The 23,001-nt window shown below is 44.4% G+C and overlaps 1 protein-coding gene across 9 annotated transcripts in view; it reads left to right on the plus strand.

Moving 5' to 3' along the window:
* The window catches only part of CACNA1E (calcium voltage-gated channel subunit alpha1 E), a 1,300,209-nt gene that overhangs the window by 1,271,519 nt on the left and 5,689 nt on the right, over positions 1-23,001 (plus strand). For 7 of the 9 annotated variants that reach the window (XM_073593343.1, XM_073593342.1, XM_073593350.1 and 4 more), the window contains 3 exons: positions 5,663-5,791; positions 10,034-10,214; positions 15,476-15,648. In XM_073593343.1, the coding sequence (XP_073449444.1) occupies positions 5,663-5,791; positions 10,034-10,214; positions 15,476-15,648 (483 nt within the window). The remainder of the gene's footprint in view (positions 1-5,662; positions 5,792-10,033; positions 10,215-15,475; positions 15,649-23,001) is intronic. The other 2 variants (XM_073593351.1, XM_073593344.1) reach the window with 1 other exon arrangement.

Below are 23,001 nucleotides of genomic sequence, written 5' to 3' on the forward strand. Positions count from 1 at the left end.
GAGCTGTGAATGGGGGGGAAGTTGTGGACAGGAGGGAAAGGGTGAGCTGTGGATGGGGGGTGAGTTGTGGACAGGTGGGAGAGGGTGGGCTGTGGATGGGGGGTGAGCTATGAATTAGGGGGGTAAGCTGTGGACAGAGGGGAGAGGGTGAGCTGTGGATGGGGGTGAGCTGTGGACAGGGGGAGAGGGTGAGCTATGGATGGGGGGATGGAGGAGTGAGCTGTGCATGAAGGGGAGAGTGAGCTGTGGATGGGAGAGTGAGCTTTAGGTGGGGGAGAGTGAGCTGTGGATGGGGGAGAGGGTGAGCTGTGGATGAGGCGGAGGGTGAGCTGTGGATGGGGGGAGAGGGTGAGCTGTGGATGGGGGAGAGGGTGAGCTGGGGATGGGGGGTGAGCTGTGGATGGGGGGAGAGAGTGAACTGTGGATGGGGGTGAATTGTGGACAGGGGGAGAGGGTGAGCTGCGGATGGGGGGGAGAGTGAGCTGTGGATGGGGGGAAAGGGTGAACAGTGGATGGGGTGTGAGTTGTGGACAAGGGGAGAGGGTGAGCTGTGGATGGGGGAGACTGTGAGCTGTGGATGGGAGGAGAGGGTGAGCTGTGGATGGGGGAGAGGGTGAGCTGTGGATGGGAGGAGAGGGTGAGCTGTGGATGGGGGGAAAGGGTGAACAGTGGATGGGGGGTGAGTTGTGGACAAGGGGAGAGGGTGAGCTGTGGATGGGGGAGACTGTGAGCTGTGGATGGGAGGAGAGGGTGAGCTGTGGATGGGGGGGAGAGTGAGCTGTGGATGGGGGGAGAGTGAGCTGTGGATGGGGGAGAGGGTGAGCTGTGGATGGGGGTAAGTGAGCTGTGGATGGGGGGAGAGGGTGAACTGTGGATGGGGGTCAGTTGTGGACAGGGGGAGAGGGTGAGCTGTGGATGGGAGGTGAATTGTGGACAGGGGGAGAGGGTGAGCTGCAGATGGGGGGGGAGAGTGAGCTGTGGATGGGGGAGAGGGTGAACTGTGGATGGGGGGATGAGTAGTGGACAAGGGGAGAGGGTGAGCTGTGGATGGGGGAAAGGGTGAGCTGTGGATGGGAGGGAGAGTAAGCTGTGGATGGGGGGAAAGGGTGAGCTGTGGATGGGGGGAGAGTGAGCTGTGGATGGGAGGAGAGTGAGCTGTGGATGGGGGAGAGTAAGCTGTGGATAGAGGAGAGTGAGCTGTGGATGGGGGTAAGTGAGCTGTGGATGGGGGGGAGAGGGTGAACTGTGAATGGGGGGTGAGTTGTGGACAGGGGGAGAGGGTGAGCTGTGGATGGGGGGGGGTGAGCTGTGGATGGGGGGGAGTAAGCTGTGGATGGGGGGGAGAGTGAGAGTTGACTGGGGAAGGTGGGTTCCTGCACTTATTCTCTGAGAAAAAAAGCCCTGCTTGCACTAGTATTTCCTTGACAAATATGTTATATAAATTCCATAATATACAAAACTGTAAACACTGGTAGACTTGCGCTGTATAAATCCCATATATATTCACATTAATAATCTCTTTAGCTGGTTATTGCTTAACTTAGTCATGCAAAATTAAACACCTACTATTTCAGGTCCCTTTTCAACCTTGTTTTAATTTCTTATATTAGTGTACTGTATATGCTCCTAAATAAATTGTTATTTTTTTAATATATTAGACTTTTTGAAGCATATCTAAACCCAAAAAGAAAAATGTAATCTATTGAAGTTTACCAGTCTATAAATGTGGTGGCTGTATTGCCTTCCTTTCTCTTTACTTTATTCACTTGGATTGTGACGAAAACACATTTTCTATCCTGGGGCCCTTTCACATCGGGTCTGATTGTCGTTTTTTTAAGGGGGGCCTACTCTGACCCTTTAGTCTCCTCTATGAGGCAACAGGTGTCAACGGGCATGTGTCTGTTGACACCCGTGCTGACATCCGATCCAATCCTGTCCGCTGAAAACAGACAGATGGGGATCCCCCATCCGCCACGGCTTATATGCATGGTATTGTCATAAAAAGTGTTTGGGGACCTGGGTCCTGCCCCAGGGGACATGTATCAATGCAAAAAAAAGTTTTAAAAATGGCAGTTTTTTTGGGAGCAGTGATTTTAATAATGCTTAAAGTGAAACAATAAAAGTGAAATATTCCTTTAAATTTCATACATAGGGGGTGTCTATAGTATGCCTGTAACGTTTCTGCACAAAATGACATTCTAAAGGAAAAAAAGTCATTTAAAACTACTCGTGGCTATAATGGATTGCCGGTCCCGGCAATACACATTTATTAAAAAATAAAAAAATAAAACTGTCCTACGTAGTCTTCTTCTTCTTCTCTTGCTCCGCCGATGGACCGAAAAAGAAAAAAAAATGCGACTGACCCGCCTACATGGGAGGTTACATAACTGGGTGGCCCCGCCCCCCTCTGACGCTACGGGGAAGCCATGGGGATGTCCCCGTGTGTCAGAGGGGGCAGGGTTGCCCGGCGGCGTCATCGTGTGGCCCAGCCCTCAGTTATAAAAGAGCCGTCACCTGAGAGGACCGTCATTACAGCGGGTGCCTCCCATGTAGGCGGGTCGGTCGCGTTTTTCTTTTCTTTTTCGGTCTATCAGCGGAGCAAGAGAAGAAGAAGTCTATGTGAGACAGTTTTATTTTTTTATTTTTTAATAAAGGACTTGTCCCCAAGCCATGTCATATCATTTTTAACATTTTCACACTTTTTTTGTGAAATGGTAGGGGTACATTTATACCCCGTTACCATTTCACACAGGGGGGAGGCCGGGATCTGGGGATCCCCTTGTTAAAGGGGCTTCCAGATTTCGATAAGCCCCCCACCCGCAGACCCCCACAACCACCGGGCAAGGCTTGTGGGGATGAGGCCCTTGTTCTCATCAACATAGGGACAAGGTGCTTTGGGGGCTACCCCAAAGCACACTCCCCATGTTGAAGGCACGTGGCCTGGTACGGTTCAGGAGGGGGGGGGGCTCTCTCGTTCCCCCTTCTTTTCCTGCGGCCTGCCAGGTTGCGTGCTCAGAAAAGGGTCTGGTATGGATTTCTGGGGGGACCCCACGCCATTTTTTTTTTTAATTTTGGCATGGGGTTCCACTTAAAATCTATACCAGACCTAAAGGGTCTGGTATGGATTTTGAGGGAGACCTCCACACCATTTTTTAAAAAAAAATTGGCGTGGGGTTCCCCTTAATATCCATACCAGACCTGAAGGGCCTGGTATGGAATTTGGGGGGACCCCCACACAATTTTTTTTTTAATTTTGGTTCGGTGTTCCCCCTAATATTCATACCAGACCCGAAGGGCCTGGTAATGGACTGTGGGGGAATCCCGTGACATTTTTTTCAATGACTTTTATGTGTATTGCCGGGACCGACAATTCATTATATCCACGAGTAGTTTTAAATGACTTTTTTTCCTTTAGAAATGTCACTTTGTGCAGGGACTGTTGTAAACACGGTAAACATGCGCCACTTTACAGGCATACCATAGACACCCCCCAGGTACAAAATTTAAAGGAATATTTCACTTTCATTGTTTCACTTTAAGCATTATTAAAATCACTGCTCCTGAAAAAAAGTCAGTTTTTAAAACTTTTTTTTGCATTGATACATGTCCCCTGGGGCAGGACCCAGGTCCCCAAACACTTCTTATGACACTTGCATATAAGCCTTTAAAATTAGCACTTTTGATTTTTCATGTTCGTGTCCCATAGACTTTAACGGTGTTCGCGTGTTCAAACAAACATGTTCTGCTGCGAACCAAACCTGGGGGTGTTTGGCTCATCCCTATTGCAGAACAGGCATCTACCTGTCATCGGGCCACTCAGCTCAGCTCACCAGGGAATGGATCCCCTGTTGAGAAAAAACTTATCTGGCTTATGTGAAAGGGGCTAGTGACAATGCTTATTCAGAACCTTTTATCTAGGGAGGATCAGTATGTATATACAGTACAAACACCTCCCCTTCTCCTCAGCTCTATTACATATTAGGTTGTTGCTTAATAGTTTACAGAACATAGTTGAGAAAGCTAATAATGTTGTTTAGGATTTGAACCCAATGCAGAGGACAGGTATTTTTCAAAACTTTAAAAACAAGTACACCACACCTAAATACTTATAAGCTGCAATATATCACATTTTTGTTCTTAAGTTTAAGTGTAAGTGCCATGTTTTACAAGATCCAAATGAAAGTGTAACTCCTGCCAATGCTTCTTATTTTAGTTTTGGTCAGATTATCTAGTAATAGTAGTCACATTCAACTGGACGCGTTCTGTAATGTTGTTCAGAAGTTCTGAAGTTGCTTGGAAAAGCTATGAAATGCTTTCAACATTACAGAAAACATCCAGTTAAATGTGAATTACTAGTGCTAGATATACCTTGCCCTTGGTAAAAAAGAACCTTTACATGTATACCATGACCTAGATAAAGCAGGATGATCTGGATAAATGAGATCTTCACATACATACTGTATACCAGAAGACCCCAAACTCAGGGCCACGGACAGGTGACGGTCCGTGGCCTGTTAGGGATCAGGCCACACAGCAGGAGGTGACTGGTGGGAAGCAAGGGAGGCTTGATCTGTACTTACAGCCGCTTGCATTTTCGCCTGAGCTGCTCCTCCTGTCAGATCAGCATCGGGATTAGAATCTCATAGGAGTGTGAACTGTAAACTGTGCATGTGCAAGATCTAGGTTGCGTGCTCCTATGAGAATCGAATGCCTCATGATCTGAGGTGGGGGAGGTGGAGCTAAGGAGGAGATGGTAGTGACCTAATTATATCTTTTAATAAACGTAAAGCTTTTAAATCATCCTGAAACCCCCCATGCACAAACCCCCCCAAATTTCCTCCCCAACCCCAGTCTGTGGAAAAATCGTCTTCAACAAAACTGGTCCCTGGTGACAAAAAAAGAAGGTTGGGGATCGCCACTGTATACCATGACCTGGATAAATGAGAACCTTCACATACATATACCATGACCTACATTAATGAGAACCTTCACATACATTTTGGATAGAGTAAAACTTAGAACTTCTGTGAGGTTATAATTTTTCTCTGTGGCCCTCACTTCCAGTGTAACTAACATTAGAAATTGGACGAATCTCCCTGTGAGGACCCCAAACAAAAATGAAACCTTAATATAATCAAGCACATGTTGTGATCATAATTCCTACAATTTCTATAAAATATACCAAAATATAGTTTCAAATCTAAATTTAAATATGTAAATCCTATTACAATATGCACATCATATTTATTCAAATTCTGCAACAGGAGACAAACGACCAGTGATATTCTTGGCATGGTGATGGTGATAGCACTGGTTTCTACGTTGATAGGTTAAGTATCAATCTGGTTCACAAAGTGGTTGCCCGATGTGTTTTGTGCTGGGTACACTTTAAATTTCTTTTTTCGATTAGCTTCTGAGTGGACAATTGACCTTGACGTGCCTCACTGCAGTAGATATTTGCAGTTCTTTAATTCCAAACCTTATAAAATATTTCTACTCCTTGAATCCTCTTGGTGCATACAGCAGCTGCGGCTACATAATCTAGTGACTTGAAGAATGGAATATCTGGCATTGACCCCAGAATGTGTTGCCGTGTGCCACAAGGGAACAGTATGTGATCTTGAAAGCTGATCCCATGAGCTAGCTGTTTCTTTATTTTCAGGAGCCAGAGGTTAGAGAGTATAGCAGGGAGCAGCTCCCTAATCAAGGCAGCTACATACCCGGGGAGATGCTGGAACGTCCAGCATCAGTGAGAGCCTCTTCTATGCCACGCCTGGCGGAGGACCCCCAGGTAAAACAAAGTCAATACTGTCACTATCCCACCTTTTCACTTTGCAAGCACATTTTTTTCTTACTAGTGTTGGGTTAGAGGTGCTCAGCCTATGGATGGAACCCCAAGGTCCAGAGCCTAGTTTTGGGAGCTTTTGACAACCAATACAGTATATATGGGTGAGAGCAACCTTCTTGAGGATCATATAACATGACTTTTACCTCAAAGGTGCATTAGATGCTTGGGGACCGCCTATAATGGCCGAGCACCACTGGATTAGGAACTCACCATCCAACAACACCTAGATCATTTACATTGCCTGGTTCTGATGCATCAGCTTCTCTAATGCCTTTGTGCCAAACGCCTATCCACAGCCACAAGCAAGCACCTTGTTGCTTTCCCTGTTTGTCTATTTGCTAGTTTTGACCAATTATCATTTCATTTGTTTTGCTTGTTTATGTTGTTTTTGTATTTGTTTGTTTTGCAGGATATTTTTTTTGTTTTGTTTTTTATAGGTTTGTTTTGTTTTTTTGTAACTTTCTAAAGGGTGTTTTGAACATTTTGTTCTAACGTTTTGCTATTTCCTTTTTTTATAAAGGGGAACTGTAATAATAATTGAATTATCCTGGCATTAAAGTAAGACACTTAAAGCTCAACCCCAGACCTAATTTTTTTTTCCTTTAAGTTTTGGATAGAGTGGGGAAGACTTAAAATACCTTTCACGTTCTATATTTCCATACGTGACCCCATTAGTGAGTTTTTTCACACTTCCTGTCTCTGTGTCACTCGTACAAGAAATGGGGGTGCTGTAGTCACAGGACGAGAAAGCACACAGTAATAATACTTTCACTCTGTTTTTGTGTTCCTTTTGAAGAGATTTTCAATCATTTTTTGCCTGACTTCTTCCCAGTGGGAACACAGATGACAACAAAAATATAACAGTAGCTTTATCTCCCCCGGGCTTTATCCAAAACAAAAACAAAATATTTCTCTTGAGTTGTGCTTTAACATGTATACAGCATTTTTTAGCTATTTTCTCCATTGGTGGGAAGTTTACATTTGCTTTAACTAATAAAAGTAATAGTTCCCTTTTAAGCCTTACATTAATTAAACAGATATTCTAGGATAAACTGGAAAGCTCCTTTTTACACATTTGTTCAGCAACATGTTACAGTGATACTAAAGGACAACATTGTTTGGGTTAAAGTGGCTCTAAGGTAAAAGGTTTTTTTCTCCTAATGCATTTTCTGCATTAGGGTAAAAAATCTTTTAATTGCAACCCCCCCCAGTCCCCTAAATACTCACCTGAGCCCGATCTTGATCCAGTGCTGTGCACGTTGCAGCAGCTCCTCTCTCAGCGCTCTAACAGGCTTGGCTCCTGCTGCTGTCAGTCAAAAGCTGTGAGCAGAGAGTGGACCCCACCCCCAGTCGAGCCAGGTTGTGTGTCTGAATAGGGATCGAAATTGCACTAATGCCCCCATAAGAAGCAGCTACCGAGGGGGGTACTCAGGAGGAAGGAGGATCCAGGAACACCAGCGGAGGGCCCCAGAAGAGGAGGATCGGGGCTGCTCTGTGCAAAACCATTGCAGAGAGTAGGTAACTATAACAGTTTTATTATTATTATTTTTTTTTTTTTTATTCTAAAACTTTACGATCACTTTAAAATGAAAAAGATGCTATATTTACCTGCTCTATGGAGTGATATTTCACAGAGCACAGACACTGTCGGCTCCTCCGGGTTCCTCCCTCCCTAGCAAGTCGGGTATTATGGAGGCACCCATGTGCTCATGTTTCTGTGACGAGCTGTGTGCGTCCATAGACGCACACAGGACCGGTAAGCCATGCCTCCGCTCCCTCCTCACAGGAGTTTGACTGACAGCAGCAGGAGCCTATGGCTTCCGATGCTCTTATGCCCTGTACACACGATAGGATTTTCTGACAACAAAAGCGTGGATTTTTTTCCGACGGATGTTGGCTCAAACTTGTCTTACATACACACGGTCACATAAATCTTATGGAAATTCCGAATGTCAAGAATGCGGTGACGTACAACACGTACGACGAGCCGAAAAAAATTAAGTTCAATAGCCAGTGCGGCTCTTCTGCTTGATTCCAAGCATGCGTGGAATTTTGTGCGTCGGAATTGTGTACTCATGATTGGAATTTCCAACAACGGATTTTGTTGTCGGAAAATTTAAGATCCAGATCTCAAATTTTGTTTGTCGGAAATTCCGCAGGGAAAATGTCCAATGGAGCCTACACAAGGTCGGAATTTCCGACAACAAGCTCCCATTGAACATTTGTTGTCCTATCGTGTATACAGGGCATTTGTGACTCTGGTAAAAGCAGGAAGTGAGAAGAGTGCTGCAGCTGAGACATCTCTGGAGCAATGACTGTAGTCAGTTAAGTGTTTAGGGATGGGAGTGGGTAGAACAGGTAGTGGGGTGTTTTCTACCTTAATACAGGGAACGCATAAAGGTAAAAAAACGTTTTGACTTTAGAACCACGTTAAAGTCTGCCTTTGGCACCCGTTGTATTAGAAAAGTGGTTTCAAAATTTGCCTGCAGTATCCCTGCAGGTGAATTTTGGAATTGCAGGTAACATTCAGGTATAAAGGCATTCTGTGAGTGCTATTATATCTTGGAACAAAACGCTCTTTTATCACCAGAGGATGGTGTACTTTTAGCCTCTATTTAGATATGCAGAAGCCATAGTGCTGCACATGTGGCCAGCTACGACACAAGCCATTTGAGGGCTCGAAAGATTGGATGAGAGCTGACATAAGCAGACAGGCAATTGTGACAGTTATAACCAGAGGCATGCCCTGATTATAGCATACACTTCATTAGCCAATTCAAATCTTCTTTAAAGTAGGACACACTATTTTGGTTTAGAAGATTCTCTAAATTATATAATTTTAATGTTCAGAAATTCACAAAATTTCAATAGATTATATTTAGAGATCTAAACATCTTCACCATTTGATTTTATGGAAACATTTTTCTTTTTTGTCTGCTGAGGAAATGAGAAGAGGTTGAATGTTTTCCCAACAAAAGGCTTTCTAGCTGAGCTCCATTTTTCATTTATCCTAGAATACCCTGTTATCTATTATTCTTTATATAAATTAATTTATGCATATTTTTGATTTGGATATAAAATACGTTTACTCTTCATTTCGTCCCTTTACCAGCATATATGAAGCTGCATTTAACAGCCTGGCACAAACAGCAGTAACAGTGTGCAATAATCCATAGCATCCAGTCACAGGGAAATTAAAGTTGATTTATTGTTGGTTGCTGTGCATCACACCACATGGTTGCTTTTAGCTTTATGGTATAAGACTCCTAGAGGTAAAGAATAAAGTAGTAACAGGCAACACATATAAACTGTGACTGTACTTTCTCAAAAAATTTAACCCTTACAGTAGGTAGACAGTGTTCTGACAAATTGTAAAAATAAAACTGTATGTTGCACATCAGACTGCCCATCCTGAATGTGGCTGACACAGCTTTGGTATCCCCTGGCACCCTTGCCAATGTCTTTTATCCCTTCCTTGGCATACGGGCCAGGCAGCTCAAACCATGCTTTCTTTTTAAAGACTATGTATAGTGGTTTTATATTAGGGGGGAAAAAAAACAAAACACATAGTCAGACAAATAGACAGTATGAATAATATGTTGTTTTCTACCAGTCAGTAGGTGGAGCTCTTGGCTCATTTTAATTTTTTTTCTCTGTTTCCTATGCTTCTGTGTTGTAAAAATGTTGTTTACAGAGCTTAAAAGGTCAAGCTGACACACAGAGATGTGAATTAGTCAGAGGATATCTTTGTCTAGCATTTCATTCAGACAATGCATACCTCAAAGCAAGCTGCTACTATTGTGCTACCTCTTTACCGCTCTAAAAATAAAATTTTCATGTATTAAATGTTTATTTGTGAAACAAAGATTGTACATGCTGTATATAAAAAAAGAGATTCCATTCTCTTTTAAAAGAGCGTACAGCTTTATATTTACAGTATGGCATCTGCATGTTAAAGGTGAATTTTGGAAAAGTACAGTTATTCTTTAGGACACAAAGCAACAATATCTTGAATCCAGTATTCATTGGCAACACTACATTATATTCTGATACCATATGAATGATCACAATAACTACTTTACTTTATGTTCAGCCTTTCATTTCTTTCAAACAATCCCTTATATAAGTAGAGATGTATTTTTGTGCGGATATTTTCTTCTTTTTTGTATCCTTCTGGCCTTGCAGGTCCTGGCTGATGTGAGTTCGATGAGACGCTCTTTCTCCACTACTGCGGATAAGCGAGCACGCAGTTCCTGGCTGGATGATTTCTCATTAGATCGGGGTGGTATGGATAGCTACAAGCAGCAACGGCGCAGTTATCATGCTTCTCTAAGACTATCCACCAATCGAATGAATTCTGATACAGGTTGGTCAGAAATGCATGCAGAGATTTACAAAAAATTGTAATATCTTGAAATCTGAACATACACAGGGCCATCTTCAATATTGGTTGGGCCCTTGGCAAACATTTTATTGCCCCCCCCCCCAATTCTGAGACATACAAAAAATAGCAGGTGGGCTCAAAATCAGTTTACTGCAGCAGATCACTCAGCGATTGATATTGGTTGTCAGAGGTTACAGCCTATCCTTACCGCTTTCTGATTGGTTGCAAGAGATTACAGCAGATCACTACTGTTCACTGATTGGTTGCTACAGGTTGCTGCACATCATTACCACTCACTGAGCAATGGAGGAGTCCCAAATAATTGAGCAAGTAAAGCGGCACATTAATATGTATACTAAAGCAGAGGGTCAGAGATTGCAGACATACTACAGGAGAGGGTCGGAGATTGCAGATATGCTACAGGAGAGGGTCAAAGACTGCAAACATAATACAGGAGAGTGTCAGAGGCTGCAAACATACTACAGGGGAGCATCAGAGGCTGCAAACATAGTGCAGGAGAGCATCAGAGGCTGCAGACATAACACAGGAGGCGGTCAGAAACTGCGGACATACTACAGGAGACAATCAGAGACTGCGGACATACTACAGGAGACAATCAGAGACTACGGACAAACTACAGGAGACAATCAGAGACTGCGGACATACTACAGGAGATGGTCAGAGACTGTTGACATACTACAGGAGAAAATCAGACACTGTGGACATACTACAGGAGACAATCAGAGACTGCGGACATAGTACAGGAGAAGGTCAGAGAACCGAACATACTACAGGAGACAATCAGAGACTGCGGACATACTACAGGAGATGGTCAGAGACTGTTGACATACTACAGGAGAAAATCAGGCACTGAGGACATACTACAGGAGACAATCAGAGACTGCGGACATAGTACAGGAGACGGTCAGAGAACTTTCCGTAATGCATAACTTTACAGTTGAATGACACAGCTCAAAGTTTCAGGATAGCAGTCAGGCATTCTATGGGTGTAAGGACATACCTGGCCGGCCATACAGGGTGGAGCTCCCACTCTGATCTCTGCTCATACTACAGCTGCTCCCTCCCGAGCATATAGGCTGCATGGGGTGGGGTTTGGGTATCAGTGGAGCTCCTGGCCCTGCCCCTCTCTATACTGGCTCGGGAATACAGAGGTCTGGGGGCGGGGCTCCCACTCCGATCACTGCTCTCACTACAGCCGCTGTTCAGAGTATACAGGCTGCATGGAGCAGGGTCAGAGCGTCAGTGGAGCTCCTGGCCCCAGGCCCTCTGCTGGCTTGCTCGGGAATACAGCCTCTCATGTCCTCTGTGCGCTCTGCTATGCGCTCATCAGGGCCCAAATTTGCGGGTAGCGCAGGCTCAAGCGGCAGATGCCTTGGGCACCCCAGCAAAGAGGTGCCCCGTTTGCCCTGCATTAAAGACAGCCCTGAACAAATGTATTAAAAAGACACTTTTTCATCCAGATATGTATTCATTAAAAATCATTCAGGCTGGATTTGCACTTGCATTGCATTTTTAGGTGCATTGTTGATATGCGTTTCATGATTCATTGATATGTGTTGCACAAAGCCTTTACAGTATAATGTACAGCGCCTTGAAAAAGTATTCATACCCCTTGAAATTTCCCACATTTTGTCATGTTACAACCAAAAGCATAAAAAAAAAAAAAAAAAATGTTGGGCTTTTATGTGATAGACCAACAAAAAGAGGCAAGAAAAATGATTAATGGTTTTCAAGATTTTTACAAATAAATATCTGAAAAGTGTGACATGCATTTGTATTCAGCCCCCTTTACTCTGCTTCCCCTAACTAAATTCTAGTGGAACCAATTGCCTTCAGAAGTCACCAAGTTAGTAAAAAAAGTCGTCCACCTGTGTGTCATTTAATCTTAGTATAAATACAGCTGTTCTGTGAAGCCAAACAAGCCAAACAAACAGCATCATGAAGGCCAAGGAACACACCAGACAGGTCAGGGATCAAGTTGTGGAGAAGTTTAAAGCAGGGTTAGGTTATAAAAAAATATCCCAAGCTTTGAATATCTCACGGAGCACTGTTCAATCCATCACCTGAAAATGGAAAGATTATGGCACAACTGCAAACCTACCAAGACATCGCCGTCCACCTAAACTGACAGGCCAGGCAAGGAGAGCATTAACCAGATAGCAGAGGCCCATTGGAACTCTTGAGGAAGCGGCAGTGATCCACAGCTCAGGTGGGAGAATCTGTCCACAGGACAACTATTAGTCCTGCACTCCACATATCTGGCCTTTATGGAGAGTGGCAAGAAGAAAGTAATTGTTGAAATAAAGCCATAACAAGTCCAGTTTGCAGTTTGCGAGAAGCCATGGAAGTGACACAGCAAACATGTGGAAGGTGCTCTGGTCAGAGCAGACCAAAATCAAACTTTGTGGCCTAAAAGGAAAAATGCTATGTGTGTCGGAAAACTAACTGCACATCACCCTGAACACACCATCCCCACTGTGAAACATGGTGGTGGCAGCATCATGTTGTGGGGATGCTTTTCTTCAGCAGGGACAGAGAAGATGGTCAGAGTTGATGGGAAGATGGTGGAGCCAAATACAGGGCAGTCTTAGAAGAAAACCTGTTAGAGTCTGCAAAAGACTTGAGACTGGAGCGGAGGTTCACTTTCTAGCAGGACAATGACCCTAAACATACAGCCAGAGCTACAATGGAATGGTTTAGTTCAAAGCATATTCAAGTGTTAGAGAATGGCCCAGTCAAAAGTCCAGACCTAAGTCCAATTGAGAATCTGTGGCCAGACTTGAAAATTGCTTTTCACAGATGTTCTCCATTCAATCTGAAACAGCTTGAGCTATTATGCAAAGAAGAACGGGCAAAAAAATTCACTCTAGATGTGCAAAGCTGGTAAAGACATACCTAAAACATTTTGAAAATCAATTATCCTTTTCCTTCCACTTCCCAATTATGTGACACTTGTGTTGGTTTATCACATAAAATCCCAATAGAATACATTTACTTTTTTGGTTATAACATGACAAAATGTGGAAAATTTCAAGGGATATGAATACTTTTTCAAGGCAGTGTACATTGATGGGCATGACCTTTTATGCCCATGGGTGTCAACATGCTGCATATATGTGAACTGACACTATTAAAAACAATGGTAAACTTTTGCACATACGTCGGCTGACCCATTGAAAATTATACAAACTCTCTGTGTCTGACATCTTATCTCAAATTTTTTTAAGTAGAAAGCATAGAAATAACACTGAGCAACTATTAGCTCTAGTTACTAATCTACAAAAGATTACATTTAATACAACACAGATATGGAAGGCAAGCATGTAGAAATGTGAAAATCACAACAAAAATGCTTTAAGATAAAAAGTGCAACATCTCACTATGAGGTCTATTTATAAATGTTTTCATACAAAAATCACACAACATTCGCCCAAGATTCACACATTTTTCCAATTGGATTTCATTGGAATCCAGTTTAACTTTTAATGGGTAAAAGCTGTGTGAATCTTGTATGAAAACATTTATAAATAGACCCCCTATATTTTCCTTTTAAAGTTGAATTCTGGGCTATCGAATAAACACCTGCAACTCATTTGCATTCAGTCAAAATGCTTTTAAATTATATAAAATAAATATTTCCAAATAACTTATTTTCATGATTTTATTCCTGTTTTTATGAAGCATTGATGCCCCCTAAGGCTCGGTTCACACTAGGACGACTTGGGATCCGACTTGTAAGCCCTCAAGTCGCCCCAAGAAGAGATTTACATTACAGGGAATCAGAGCGTCTTAATTGACACTACTGAAGTCGCTCCGACTTCAGAGCGTACTCCCTGTACTACTTCGATCCGACTTCAAGGCGACCTGTACCATAGAAATCAATGGAAATCGCCTCCAAGTCGGATCTCCATCTACATTGAAGCGACTTTACAGGGAAAAAAATTTAGTTTGCCCAGGCAAACCCCTCCCTCCCAGAGAGCTGATCATCCTGTGATTGGCCACAGCCAAAGTCGCCTGTCCTGGAGGCGACTTGAAGTCGCGTTGTAATTTGTTTAAAAGTCGCGCTGAAGTCGCGTTGAAGCCACGTTGAAGTCGCCTTGCAAAGTCGCGCTGAAATCGTGTTGCCCCTGTGTGAATCGAGCCTTAGGATTGTGAATGCCAGGTTCTGTGGGAGGGATGGTAGTGGGCACTCCACAACATCTTAGGTAGTCAAAGAGAATATATCTTCAGGGCCTCCTATTAGTTTTGGGTATTAGATTGGTTCAGTTCTAATTAGGGTTGCTACCTGTGCAGGATTCACCTGGACAGTTCAGGTTTGGAATCATGAGTCCGGGTTTCAGACCACCTGAAACCCTGACACATTATTCAGACCAGACTATGGCTTCCCAGCAGGGTTGCTGGCTGCAGTTGTGTAAGCAGAAAGTGTCTGTTACACGCTCTTTCACACTGCCCAAAACCAGCACTAACAATCCCCCCACACACACACAGACGGGAGAGGAGAAAGGGCTCAATTTACTCCTCTTCCTCCCGTCCCTTCCCTTCTGTGTCTGCCCACACTCCAATCCATGGTGCTGTGCCTCAGAAAAGGAAAGTGGGGGTTGGAAATTTGAAGTCCAGCAGCCTCAGATACATCTGGATGAGAGGTCCTGACTCCCAAGCGGTGAGTGAGCTCACCATCCATCCCTGTCTGTGACTGTTCCCCCCCATCTCTCTCCTGCCTCTGAGTAAGTACACTAAAGTAAATCACGGTTCTCAAAGCACCCCTTACATCAGAGTTCCCCTTCATGCCACAGTGTTCTCCTTACATCAGAGTTCTCTCTGTAGATTAGAGTTCTCAGTTTTCCCCTTAAATCAGTGTTCCCAGAGCATCCCTTATGTTAGAGTCCCCAGAGTTCTCCCTTACATCAGAGTCTGCAGAGTCCCCCCTTACAGTGTAAGGGAACTCTGCGGATTCACATGTAAAAGGGGAACTCTGTGGATTCAGATGTAAAAGGGGAACTCTGCGGATTCAGATGTAAAAGGAGAACTCTGTGGACTCTGATGTAAATGGGGGACTCTTGTGATTAACTTCATATGATTAGAAATGTAATTTAATTGCAAAATATTTGTATAGTTTATACTATAAAAAAAAATTGCTGTGCACCCTAAAGTGTTCGGGTTTGACTTGAAGAAAAGGTGGTAACCCTAGTTCTAACCCACCACTGACATCTTATGTCTTGCAGGTCGCTTAGATAATCATCGTTCAGGAGGAAGAGAACGAGGTCGTTCTAAGGAGAGGAAACATCTTTTATCTCCTGATCCCTCCCGTTGCAACTCTGAAGAGAGGAGTCCACAGGCTGCATGTGAACACCGTGATCACCAGCTGTCCCCCAGCCACACGCACAGCAGCGTGCAGGTAAGGGTTAAAGACATCTGTAAATCAACCATTTGTATTGTCATGCAAGGAGATATATATACAGTATATATAAGAAAGGCAGGCTCAACTGGTATCAGCAGCAGTAAATCATGCATGAGACAAGAATAATTGATACTTTCTCATACAAGTACAGTGGGGACGGAAAGTATTCAGACCCCCTTAAATTTTTCACTCTTTGTTATATTACAGCCATTTGCTAAAATCATTTAAGTTCATTGGAGCTCAGCCACAGTGATCTTTGGGTTCTTCTTTACCTCTCTCACCAAGGCTCTTCTCCCCCGATAGCTCAGTTTGGCCGGACGGCCAGCTCTAGGAAGGGTTCTGGTCATCCCAAACGTCTTCCATTTAAGGATTATGGAGGCCACTGTGCTCTTAGGAACCTTAAGTGCAGCAGAATTTTTATTGTAACCTTGGCCAGATCTGTGCCTTGCCACAATTCTGTCTGTGAGCTCTTCAGGCAGTTCCTTTGACCTCATGATTCTCATTTGCTCTGACATGCACTGTGAGATGTAAGGTTTTATATAGACAGGTGTGTGGCTTTCCTAATCAAGTCCAATCAGTATGATCAAACACAGCTGGACTCAAATGAAGGTGTAGAACCATCTCAAGGATGATCAGAAGAAATGGACAGCACCTGAGTTAAATATATGAGTGTCACAGCAAAGGGTATGAATACTTAGGACCATGTGATATTTCAGTTTTCCTTTTTTAATAAATCTACAAAAATGTCAGAAATTCTGTGTTTTTCTGTCAATATGGGGTGCTGTGTGTACATTAATGAGGAAAAAAAATGAACTTAAATGATGTTAGCAAATGGCTGAAATATAACAAAGAGTGAAAAATTTAAGGGGGTCTGGATACTTTCCGTCCCCACTGTATATGGTACAGCAGGCACATATCAGTAATATGAAGTGTTGGGGTAACAAACGCTTTAACCACTTGACCCCTGAAAGGTTTTACCCTCTTCATGACCAGGGCATTTTTTTGCTATTCAGCACTGTACTACTTTAACTGGCAATTGTGCAGCCATGCAACACTGTACACAAAAAACATTTTTATAATTTTTTTTTCACACAAAATAGAACGTTCTTTTGATGGTATTTCATCACCGCTGGGTTGTTTTCTTGCCATATAAATGAAAAAAGACCAAAGATTTGGAAAAACAAACTTTGATATTTTCTACATTCTGTTATATAATATATTCAATTAAAAAAAAAAAAAAAATCTAATTTCTCCATCTATTTAGGTCAAAATAGATTTTTCTACATGTCTTTGGGAAAACAAAAATCCCAATAATATTTACTGCTTGCCGCTCGCCCACCGTCAAATGACGGCGGGGCGGTGCGGCTCTCGTTCTAGGACAACGTCATATGATGGCATCCCAGAATGGTCGCTTTCGCGCCCCCGTGGGGGGCGCACAGTGCGGCAATCGTGGCCGCGCCGCGTTGCTAGGACACGGCGCAACCCCGATCTCTGGAAAGAGCCACGTACGCGGCTCTTTAACCATGTGATCAGCTGTGTCCAATCACAGCTGGTCACATGTAAACAAGGAAGTGCCAGTAATCGGCTCTCCTCGCCTCACAGTGTGTGGCGAGGAGAGCCAATTAGCAGCATTTTCACGCAGGGGGACATCTAGGAATGTAATCAGGGCACTATACTGTAATGGTGGTGATCAGTGTGACTCTAATAAGGAGGCGGACAATCTGACGCTAAGGCTACTTTCACACTGAGGACCTTTACAGGTGATATAGCGCTAAAAATAGCGCCTGTAAAGCGCCTCTTCTGTCACTCCAGTGTGAAAGGTGTACTTTCACAGTGGAGCCGTGCGCTGGCAGTACGCTAAAAAAAGGCCTGCAAGCAGCATCTTTGAGGCGCTTTAGGAGTGGTGTATACACCGCTCCTAAAGCGCCCTGTCCATTGAAAGCAATGAGCAGCGCTGCAGTGGCCCTTGTGGGCGCTTTTAACCCTTTTTTAAAAGCACCCCGCTAGCGACTGAAAAGCGCTGCTAAAATGAAGGTACCACCGGCGCCTCCGCGCCTCAGTGTGAAAGTACCCTTATTAGAGACACTATCTGGGAGCATCACTAACTGACACTGACATCACTAGTGACTAGGGATGAGCCGAACACCCCCCGGTTCGGTTCGCATCCAGAACATGCAAACAGGCAAAAAATGTGTTCGAACACCGTTAAAGTCTATGGGACACGAACATGAATAATCGAAAGTGCTAATTTTAACCGCTTTAGCCCCAGAAGATTTTACCCCCTTCCTGACCAGAGCGTTTTTTGCGATTCGGCACTGCGTCGCTTTAACTGACAATTGCGCAGTCGTGCGACGTGTCTCCCAAACAAAATTGACGTCCTTTTTTTCCCCACGGTTTGCACAAAATTTATAGCGTTTAGAAAATGGGGGATAGTTTTATGGCATTTTTATAAATATTTTTTTTTTACTAGTAATGGCGGCGATTAGCGATTTTTATTGTGACTGCGACATTATGGCGGACATGTCGGACATTTTTGACACATTTTTGGGACCATTGTCATTTATACAGCAATCAGTGCTATAAAAAATGCACTGATTCCTGTGTAAATGACACTGGCAGTGAAGGGGTTAACCACTAGGGGGCGGGGAGGGGTTAAGTCAGTACTAGGGAGTGATTACTATCTGTAGGGGGATGGGCTAGCAGTGTCACTACACTAATCACTGCTCCCGATGACAGGGAGCAGAGATCAGTGACACTTGTCACTAGGCAGAACGGGGAGATGCTGTTTACATCAGCATCTCCCCGTTCGTCCTCTCCGTGAGGCAATCGCGGGTATCCCCGTGGCGATCGAGTCCGTGGGACCCGCGACCCGGCTCATGGAGCTCCCGGCCGGCGCGCGATGGCACGGCGGGGAATTCAAATGGACGTACCTGTAAGTCCATTTGCCCAGCCGTGCCATTCTGCCGACGTACATCGGCAGCCCCGGTTGGGAAGGGGTTAAAGGCTTATATGCATGTTATTGTCATAACAAGTGTTTGGGGACCTGGGTCCTGCCCCAGGGGACATTATCAATGCAAAAAAAAGTTTTAAAAAACGTCAGTTTTTTCGGGAGCAGTGATTTTAATAATGCCTAAAGTGAAACAATAAAAGTGTAATATTCCTTTAAATTTCGTACCTGGGGGTGTCTATAGTATGGCTGTAAAGTGGCGCATGTTTCCCATGTTTAGAACAGTCTGAGAGCAAAATGACATTTCAAAGGAAAAAAAGTCATTTAAAACTACTCGCGGCCATAATGAATTGTTGGTCCCGGCAATACACATAAAAGTTATTGAAAAAAACAGCATGGGATTCCCCCACAGGGGAACCCCGAACCAAAATTTAAAAAAAAAATGCGTGGGGGTCCCCCCAAATTCCATACCAGGCCCTTCAGATCTGGTATGGATATTAAGGGGAACCCTGCGCCAAGATTTAAAAAAAAAATGGCGTGGAGGTCCCTCCAAAAATCCATCCCAGACCGTTATCCGAGCACGCAACCTGGCAGACCACAGGAAAATAGGGGGGGATGAAAGAGCGCCCCCCCCCTCCTGAACCGTACCAGGCCACATGCCCTCAACATTGGGAGGATGCTTTGGGGTAGCCCCCCAATGCACCTTGTCCCCATGTTTATGGGGAGAAGGGCCTCATCCGCACAACCCTTGCCCGGTGGTTGAGGGGGTCTGGGGGCGGGGGACTTATCAGAATCTGGAAAGCTCCCTTTAACAAGGGCACCCCCAGATCCCGGCCCCCCCTTTGTGAATTGGTAATGGGGTACACATGTACAAAAAGATAAAGAAAAAAGAGAAAAACTGCGCTATATGGTATTGGGTATAACAAAAAATGGTGAATAAAGCAGCAATTCTAACAATAGAGCACCGATTGTTAATACAAATTAAAAAGAAAAAAGAATTGCGCTAAATAGGTGAAAAATGTTACATGAATTAAGCAGTGACAAAATTTAAAAAAACACAATTAATACACAGAATGAATGTGAATGAAAATGAATAAACCCTTGTGAAAACTGCTTAAAATCCAAAAAATAAATCTTAAACTGCAGTGAAAGAGGTGGCCCGAAACCACCAATATAAAATTAAAAGTCCAAGTGATTAACAAATATTCATCTGTGAAAAACGGGAAGGAATCCACCACCAAGAACAGAAGGGTTCACTCCTTACCGAAAGGCCACGATCCCCCACTACAGTGGATCATAGCTCGCAGATACACATTAGCACTGGCAACGGAAACCCACATCAGCATCCACTAGGGGTCGTCACAATGTCAGCAGTGAACTCGTGGAAGTGTGTACCACAAGCAATGGACCAGTAGACCTGAGAGTCAGGGGTTTGGTGAAGAATCCTGAATGGCGCTACTTTAGCAGTGGAATCTAAAACTGCATCAAGAGTTCCCACAAGAAGACCTGTGAGCCCCCCTCCGTCCTCCCCGTAGCCGTTGGAAGAATGCCTGGAAGCTGTGGGTGACCGAGACCTCCAACCCGCACTTCGTGCTGCAGTGGAGACGGGGCTACGGGGAGGATGGAGGGGGGCTCACAGGTCTTCTTGTGGGAACTCTTGATGCAGTTTTAGATTCCACTGGTAAAGTAGCGCCATTCAGGATTCTTCACCAAACCCCTGACTCTCAGGTCTACTGATCCATTGCTTGTGGTACACCCTTCCACGAGTTCACTGCTGACGTTGTGACGACCCCTAGTGGATGCTGATGTGGGTTCCCGTTGCCAGTGCTAATGTGTATCTGCGAGCTATGATCCTCTGTAGTGGGGGATCTTGGCCTTTCGGTAAGGAGGTACACATGTACCCCTACCATTTCACAAAAAAAGTGTCAAAAATGTTAAAAAAGACAATAGCCGTTTTTTTACAATTCCTTTATTAATGTCTTTTTTTCCCCGCTTCTTCTTCCATCTTCTTCTGGTCTTCCTTCTGTGTTCTTCTTCTTCCTCCATCTTGTTCTACCCCCGCTTCTCCCTTCATCTTCCTTTGCTTCTACCTCCGGGCTTTACGTAAACGAGTGACCCCACCCCCCCATGAATCATTGGCTGGGACCTACTGACAAAATGGCGCGGTCAGCAGTGGGTGCATGCATGCACACCCGCAAACCTGGAAGTCCCCGCCGATCAGTGGCGGCCCGTCCATTAGGGGTGCAGGGGCGCCGCCCCAGTAATCCTTGTGTCCGGACCCTAATCTACATGCAGGGTGCCAGATGCATGGATTCCAATGCTTTTTTTTTTTTTTTTTTTTAGAAACACGTGATTAGAGCCAGAGGCTCTAATAGGCTTTAAAAAGGGTGGGCTCAGGGCGCAGAGCACTGCACCCTGAGTCCACCCAGTTGTGTGACAATAGCAAATGAATATTCGCTGTTGTCTTCCTGCTTCTCCTCCTGGCCAATCAGGAGAAGTGATCGTATTGGCCACTGAGGGAAGGAGAAGGGAAGCAGCCGAGGATGAAGATGCCGCCATGGAGAAGGAGGAGACACAAGAAGGAGCTGAAGCTGCTAGATGGGGTAAGTGCAGGGCTAGTGGGGGGATGAATGAGCGCATGATGGACAGACCAGGGGGGTCTTTTTTTTTTTTTTATGTGATTCTTCAGGTCTGTGTATAACTACTGTGGGCGGGTGGCAAGAAGTTAAAGGTCTGTGGACAGCTGAGACCAATGCCTAAAAAATAATTCTCAGAAAACAAGTTTTTTTTTTTCACTATCAGTCTTAGATCCTGGAGCCCCTCACCATGTGTAGGTGAGAAACCAATGTGACATATACACCATCCACAATCCTGCCAACCAGTACCTCACATTTTATATATGTTTTCCAATTATTGGCATAAACCATATTGCTTGTAGGTCATATTATTATTTAAGCCTTTTTTCATATGAAGTGACTGCTTGTGTGAAATTGCTTGCACTTGATTTCACTTTATATTATGAAATAAGTACATCGGAGACAAAATTGGACTAGAGATCATGAAATCACTGAGTCCAACATAACTTCTACTCCAGTTTCTTTAGCAAATGGGATTTATATTACATCTCCCTCTCTGTTTTAACTGCTGCTTGTACCTCTCTTTGGCTAAAAAACTGTACTCCACTTTCTTAAACAGCAACCCCCCCCCCCCCCCCCAAAAGACTGAAAGGGAGAATACATTTTTTGTATTAGATAAAGGTAAGACCCACACAGTTTTGCATCAGGGCATAGTAGATCTTTACAGCACATTATGCGCATGGGTGCTGGGGTGCCATTTTTCATGAGTGGCAAGGCATCACAGCAAAGGTAATACTGTGCAGTACCATGCAATGCATAGTCTCCAGCCAGGAGCAACGCAGTATTATTACAAAGGTGCTTCGGCATAAATGTTGTCCATTTATTTATAATGTCCATTTTTTCACTGTTTTCTCTGTTCAGAACATGCTCTTTATGCCTTCCTTTTCTTGTACGCTCAGGTTTGTGCGACCAGGAGCTGCTTATTTTTTTCTATGGAGAAATGGCTCCCAGTCATATCGCTTCCTCTTATAGCTTCCTGAAACAGAGCAGTGATGGGCTTACATCACCACTCCTTTTGTTGGTGGGTACGGTATCCACGTACCCAGTCCTAACCTGCCCACAGCCACTGATTTGCAGTGTTGGCCTGACTGTGTTGATGTCTACTAGTAAACAACAATTAACCCACAGTTGTGCCTGAATGCCAGAAATCCCAACCTACAAAAACTAATTCCAGGGAGGTGGCAAACCCATTTCAGGGAGGTGGTGCTGCGCGGCATTTTGCGCATACCCACCCTTCCTCCCGCCCACCATCAGAGTCTGAAGAGTTCCCCTTAACATCAGGGCAGCAGAAACAGCAAATGGGCTCAGCCAGTCTGCCAACAGACATTGGGAAGGGTCAGTGTGATCTGGATGCATATACAGAAATGGGGAAATTTAAACCCCCCTTTTGATCAGTGTCCCCTGCCCGCAGACAAGGTTACCTGGGAGAATAATTGACCAGTCAGGATTTCCCACCAAATTATTTCACCTGCCTCTCAGGTACCAGCATTCCTCTATAGCTCCCATGCTCGCACCATGTGCTTACACCACTTAGGGGCTGCCTGCATGGTCATCAGGCTTTGTGTGGAAGCACACAGAGAGCCAGCGAGGAACACAGTGCTGCCAGAGAAGACATTGTAGTGTATATCAGTAATGAATGCCGTCCTCACACTCACCAGCTCTCTCTCACTCGCTCCTGGACTCACTCATCCCTCTGTTGAATCCAACACAAGCTCCCTCTACACAGCTGCTGCTCACCTCCCATTTGCTGTCCTGGCATCCTAACTC

The sequence above is a fragment of the Aquarana catesbeiana genome, linkage group LG07 (genome assembly GCF_042186555.1).
Source record: "Aquarana catesbeiana isolate 2022-GZ linkage group LG07, ASM4218655v1, whole genome shotgun sequence".
Classification (NCBI taxonomy): Eukaryota; Metazoa; Chordata; class Amphibia; order Anura; family Ranidae; genus Aquarana; species Aquarana catesbeiana.